The 6,000-nt window shown below is 54.6% G+C and overlaps 1 protein-coding gene across 1 annotated transcript in view; it reads left to right on the top strand.

The window, feature by feature from the left end:
- The window catches only part of Muc5b (mucin 5B, oligomeric mucus/gel-forming), a 31,103-nt gene that overhangs the window by 5,438 nt on the left and 19,665 nt on the right, over positions 1 to 6,000 (top strand). Inside the window, exons 8-19 of the mRNA XM_032891422.1 lie at positions 72 to 273; positions 721 to 846; positions 1,231 to 1,348; positions 1,435 to 1,573; positions 1,784 to 1,894; positions 2,171 to 2,240; positions 2,581 to 2,718; positions 3,086 to 3,250; positions 3,435 to 3,529; positions 4,393 to 4,519; positions 4,759 to 5,014; positions 5,791 to 5,846. Coding sequence (XP_032747313.1) covers positions 72 to 273; positions 721 to 846; positions 1,231 to 1,348; positions 1,435 to 1,573; positions 1,784 to 1,894; positions 2,171 to 2,240; positions 2,581 to 2,718; positions 3,086 to 3,250; positions 3,435 to 3,529; positions 4,393 to 4,519; positions 4,759 to 5,014; positions 5,791 to 5,846 — 1,603 coding nt within the window. The remainder of the gene's footprint in view (positions 1 to 71; positions 274 to 720; positions 847 to 1,230; positions 1,349 to 1,434; positions 1,574 to 1,783; positions 1,895 to 2,170; positions 2,241 to 2,580; positions 2,719 to 3,085; positions 3,251 to 3,434; positions 3,530 to 4,392; positions 4,520 to 4,758; positions 5,015 to 5,790; positions 5,847 to 6,000) is intronic.

The following is a 6,000-nucleotide window of genomic DNA, read 5'->3' as shown; positions in this document are numbered from 1 at the left end:
TGCAAGTTTCATGACAATTCTGCTTGAGGATCAAGAGTTCAGAAGGTGCTTAGCCTCTCTGTGTTCTCCAGGAGGGCATCTGCCGTCACATCCTGCTTGGCCCTGCCTTTGCCGAGTGCATCGCCCTGGTAGACGTCAACGTGTACCTGGATGCCTGTGTCCAGGACCTGTGCCGCTGCCCCACCTGCCCATGTGCCACTTTTGCTGAATATTCCCGCCAGTGTGCCCATGCAGGGGGCCACCCACAGAACTGGAGGCGTTCCAATCTCTGCAGTTAGTACCCTCACTAAAGGATAGCCCAAGGTCTTACTAAGGGCCAGTCTTGAGCCTAGAACATGACTGGGAAGACAAGGTAGAGAGAACCACTTAAGGGTCACCAAGAGAGGGTGAATGTCATAGACAGAGGAGATAGTGGGCAGAATTGAAGGGAAGAGTCTATGCCTGAAGACTCTAGTGGGCCTTGCTGTGTCCCTGAGCACAGCAAGATGTCGCTCCAGAACCTCAGGGTAGGGTCACCTGGAGGACCGTGGCCTCAGGTGGCCATGGGTATAGAAGGCTGTCTATGAAGTGCTGGGCCCCTGCTTTCCTGCCTACTGCTTTATCCAGGAGATAGCTTTCTGGGACCTCAGTGGACACAAGAGCAAGCAGTGGGCATAACTCCCACTGGCTGGAGTGGTCAGGACTCACTTCTCCTGGGTCATGTGCTACTATCTCTTACAGACTGGACCTGCCCTTTCAACATGGAATACCAAGAGTGCAGCTCACCCTGTGTGGATACCTGCTCCAACCCCCAGCGCTCTCAACTGTGCGAGGACCACTGCATGGATGGCTGCTTCTGTCCCCCAGGCAGGCCCTGTGCCCTTTGTCTCCACCTCCAAGGCCACCTTTGGGTTATGGGCACTAGCATTTGACCCCAGCACCAGCTGACCCTCTCAACTCCTAAGGTTGATTGGCCCTACTAGGGGTTGCATCCCATAGCTATGTGCAGAATTGAAACTGATCATTAGCAAGACAGAAAACTCCTGGCCTGTTTCCAGAGAATAGGCGTCTTGGGTCTCTGAGATCAGGTGGGGAAACTGAGGCCCAGAGGAGCTTATCCCCATCAGTTCAGACTGGGACAGTATTCTAGACTAGGGGCCCTTCCCCCTGCCTAGGACTAGGGTTGTATTGGAGGCAAGCAGCCCCACTATCTGTGTGGGAGACATCTGTGTTCACTGCTCCTTCCACCAGGAACTGTGCTGGATGATGTCAGACATTTGGGCTGCCTGCCCCTGGAGCAGTGCCACTGTACCCACGGTGGCCACATTTATGCCCCTGGAGAGTCCTTCAACACCACCTGTAGCTCCTGGTAAGCTTAACAGCCTGCATGGAGATATGTGGGGTGAGGCTTGCCTTCTCCCTGTTCCCCTTCTGCTAATGGACTCTCTCCCACAGCACCTGCTTCGGGGGACTGTGGCAGTGCCAGGACCTGCCGTGCCCCGGCACCTGCTCTGTGCAAGGCGGGTCCCACATCTCCACCTTTGATGAGAAACTCTACAATGTGCATGGAGACTGCAGCTACATCCTGACCAAGGTGTGGTCATAATCTGGTCCACAGATACCGACTAGTGTCCTGTTGATGGTCAGGAGCAGGGGTGAAGGGCATGGGATATTCCAGACCCCATGACAAGCTGCCTGTGGAAAACTGGGGTACCTGAGGATACTTGTAGAGTCCCTCCAGGTCTTGAGGGGTTGTGCAAAGGGAAATTCTCCATCCAATCACACATTTTGGGTTTCTTGACAGAAATGTGCAGATAGCAGCTTCACTGTGCTGGTGGATCTTCGGAAGTGTGGAATGACGGACACCGAGAACTGCCTCAAAGCAGTGACGCTGAGCCTCAATAGCGGGGACATGGTGAGGACTGGAGCTCTGACTACCATCACACTCTGGGTTATGAAGAACAGAGGTAGGGAAGTATATAGAGTGGCAACCGGTTAAAGAGAGGCCCTCTCCAAGCCTGCAAGACAAGAGCAGCCACCACCTAGGGAGAGATTCTAGAACCTCCTGCGAGGGCAGGGCTGAGCTTCCTTTTTTGGCTCTGTCACTGGATGGAGGGGGGATTCCGTCGGAATTCTTTCTGTAAGTGTCCGGATGGGCCCTGTGGGTACTGACTGTTCCACTGCATACCAGGTCGTCAGGATCCAGGTCAACGGTGCTGTGTTCCTGAACTCCATCTTCACTCAACTGCCCTTGTCAGCAGGTGTGTGGCTCCCTGACACAGCAGGCCAGGCTGCTGCCTTCAGTGGGCGGTCAGCTTTCAGCACTGGGTAGATTCTAGCTCCTGGTGAGCTCTTTGTGGCTGTTTGTCAGCTCCAGTGTTTCCCATGGGGCGACAAGTTGCTACCCCTGTTCTATGGGAGCCCTATGTCTAGCAACACTGTCCACGCCCTATCAGGGACAGTTGGCAGTCATTTACATCCCGTGCACATTTGGGGACTTTGGGCATGGGGTTTCCTTAGGTGCTCTACCTCCTGTCCCAGCCTGCACTGTCCTGTTTGTTGCGCCAGCTCCCAGCATGCCTAACGTCTCTCCCCTTACAGGCAACGTGACCATCTTCAGGCCATCATCCTTCTTCGTTATAGTACAGGTGGGCACGGGGCTGCAGCTGCAAGTGCAGCTGGTGCCCTTCATGCAGGTGTTTGTCAGGCTGGACCGCTCCTACCAAGGCCAGATGTGTGGTGAGTGAGGCACCAATGGGCTTGAACGTAGGGCTGTGGGGGCAGGGCTGTTGGGGCCTTCACAACTCTAGATTGTGAAGTGAGATCAAGTGTGAAAGATGGTTGGGCAGCATTGGCTCTATGGCTCCGTGGAAACCCCAGCACCACCCAGCATGTCTGACATCTAGTCAGTAACCTGTGGAGTAGCCTGGGAAGACAGCCTGCTGTGCTGCCCTGATTGGGCTAGCCCTGTTAGGAGATTGTCATAGGGGAGGTACTAGGCAGGGACTTTCTCCTCGGTCTTCTTTTAACAATGCTTAGATGGATGACAGCCTGGGGAGAGTGACCAGGTTGAATAAATCACTGACCTCCTGACCTTGGTCTCTAGGCCTGTGTGGAAACTTCAACCAGAACCAGGCCGATGACTTCACGGCCCTCAGTGGGGTGGTGGAGGGCACAGGGGCAGCCTTCTCCAACACCTGGAAGACTCAAGCCTCCTGCCCCAACTCCAAGAACACCTATGAAGACCCCTGCTCATACAGTGTGGAGAACGGTAACCACCCTCTCCAGCCATTAGCCAGTCTGACAGCCCTTCCTGACCTCTGGGCCACAGGAACCCCCAGGGAAGGGCTCAGAGAACCCCCATGTAGACAGGAAGGCATGAAGGGTTAAGGTTACAGCCGGGGACAGGCTCTGAGAAGCAGGTGAGGGGCAGCCCACATTTCTCCCTCTCCTAGAGAACTTCGCTCGGGAGTGGTGCTCGATGCTCACTGAAAGCTCAGGAGTTTTCTCAGCCTGCCATGCCACTGTTAGCCCGGTGCCCTTCTACTCGGTGAGACCATGATCTGCTGGCCTTGGGTGGGGTTAGGCATGAAAGCCCTTGGAGGCGGGACTCCCAAGGCCCACCTACCACTACCCACTCTGGTGTGTACTTCCCAGGGCAGTTAAAAGATTCACCAACCGAGGAGCTAAAAAAGAAAGCTCAGAAGGGTCCTTCATAGTCTTCGTGCATGTACAACCTCCCTCTTGCAAAGACAGCAGGGTCTGGAGCAGGGTGATCACAAGTAGCCTTTCTCTCCATGGGCCTTCCCTTAAAGGCTTTTCTATGATGTGCCCCATTCACATGGGACAGAGCATCTTCGGGGGAGGGGGGGGAACACCTCAATCCTAAACATCACACCAAAGCCCTAAGCTTTAGCATATCACTCCACCCCCAAGGGTGGGTCTCCAGGTAACCCACTTCCACGACACCTTGCTGGACACTCCTTCCTGAACTTATCTGGCTTCTGCTTCAGTTTTTTTCTGTTCATCCCATCCAGGTTCCCTATGGGAAGCCCAAGTAGAATGACACCTCAGATACAGGTTGACCCTGCCCTTGTCTTACGGACACACTCCTCCTCAGGGCCCCTCCCCGCCTTAGGCTTCATGCGTTCTAGCTTCTATGCCCAGATCCCAGGCCTGGCCTCTAATCTGGCTGCCACTTTGCCCTGTGGCCTCTGACTCTGTCTTTAACGCCAAGCCTAAGCCAACCCTCCAAGGTACTGCTTGTCAAAGTCCCTTATAGGGTGGCTCCTGCTGGGAAGCCACAGGCCCGGGCCTTGACCGGGGTTTGGCGGATGCAATAGGAAAGTTTAATGAACAACAAGGGAACTTAGGAGACAGAGGTTCCTGACTCCTTGATATCCTGTCTCCCAGAACTGCTTGTTTGACACGTGCAACTGTGAGAATAGCGAGGACTGCCTGTGTGCCGCCCTGTCCTCCTATGTGTTTGCCTGTGCTGCCAAAGGCGTGCTGCTCAGTGGCTGGAGGGGCAAAGCCTGCTGTGAGTATGCTGTGGGCCACCGAGGCTTTGTCACAGGGTATACATCCCCACAGGGATCCTGCCACCCTGGCACAGGGGCCACTTAGGACCCTCGGCCGCAGTAGCTATTAGTCCTCTGTCCCATGCCTACTGTGCACCATCCTGTTGTGTCAACAAGGGTGTTGGTTTGAGGCAGGGAAGAGCAAGGGTTGGGCCAGTCCCCCAGTCACTGATCTCTCTGTCTCCTGTTCTTCCTATAGACAAGTACATGAACAACTGCCCCCAAACCAAGGAGTACTCCTACTCAGTGAGTACTTGCCAGCCTACCTGCCGCTCTCTAAGTGAGGTTGACGTCACCTGTGGCATCCCCTTTGTTCCTGTGGATGGCTGCACCTGCCCTGAAGGTACCTTCCTGAATGACAAGGACCACTGTGTCCCAGTGGAGGAGTGCCCCTGCTACTTCCATGGAACCGTGGTGGCTTCCGGAGAGGTTGTTATGGACAACGGTGTGGTGTGGTAAGGAAGACTGTTCTCACACCCTCCCCCATCCTCACAGGTCTGTGTCAGCAAGGTCTCTAGCTGCTGGTCTTTCTGTACCTGAAAGTTTGTATGGCCTCCTCACTGAGGGTTTCAGGACATACTTGGGGCATGTTGGGTGTTGGGGGCACCTTCCAGACCCCCCTGAGAAACAGCAGGGAGGTTGTTCTGAGGGTCCTGTGATATTGCGTGCAGAAGCACTCACAAGCAGTTCTCAGCCGAGGTCCTACTCCCCCCTTGACCTCAAAGGCAGATCCTTTACAACTCATGGTATAATCGAGCTTTCTGGGACTATACCAAAACCCAGGACAAGACAGAAAGAGAGGTTCGTCTCGGCTCACGGTTTTGAATGCTCAGCCTATAAGGATATGACTGACTGGTCCAATGACTTTGGGCCTGTGGTAAGGCAGAGCATCGTGGTAGGAGAACATGTAGAACATAACTCATTGCATAGCAAGGAAGAGAGGATGGGCAAGTTAGGGTTAAAGCCCCACTGTCCCCTTTAATGACCTAACTTCTTACCATTTGGCCCTACGTAAGGGCACTACCGTCTCAGGCTGGTGGCTGAACCTTGAGTGTGTGAGAATGTGGGGTCCAGGGTCTTCCCATGGGCCCCTAACAGCAGGCACCCTCTTGGCCTTGGGAGGAGACAAGGAGTTTCATGAAGGCCCAGACCTTGGTGGGGTATGGGAAGTGCTGGGGTTAAGATGTAGGAGACACTAGGCCCAGAGCAGGGCTGCTACTGTCTCTTGTAGCTCGTGTACAAATGGGAAGTTGACCTGCCTGGGAGCCCTGATGCAGAGAAACAAAGGTAACATTCCATTCTGACCAGCCTGTACTCGGCCATGGCTACTGTGCCAGGATGCTCTACGGAAGGCAGGTCTGTGGGCTTTCCGGCAGTGTAGCCATAGAGCTCTTGGGGGTTGTGGGTTCTACCTTCTGGGGCAGGTCCACATAGCCTGGAT

This window comes from Rattus rattus, chromosome 2, assembly GCF_011064425.1.
Source record: "Rattus rattus isolate New Zealand chromosome 2, Rrattus_CSIRO_v1, whole genome shotgun sequence".
NCBI lineage: Eukaryota > Metazoa > Chordata > Mammalia > Rodentia > Muridae > Rattus > Rattus rattus.
This window is presented reverse-complemented; position numbering and strand designations above follow the sequence as displayed.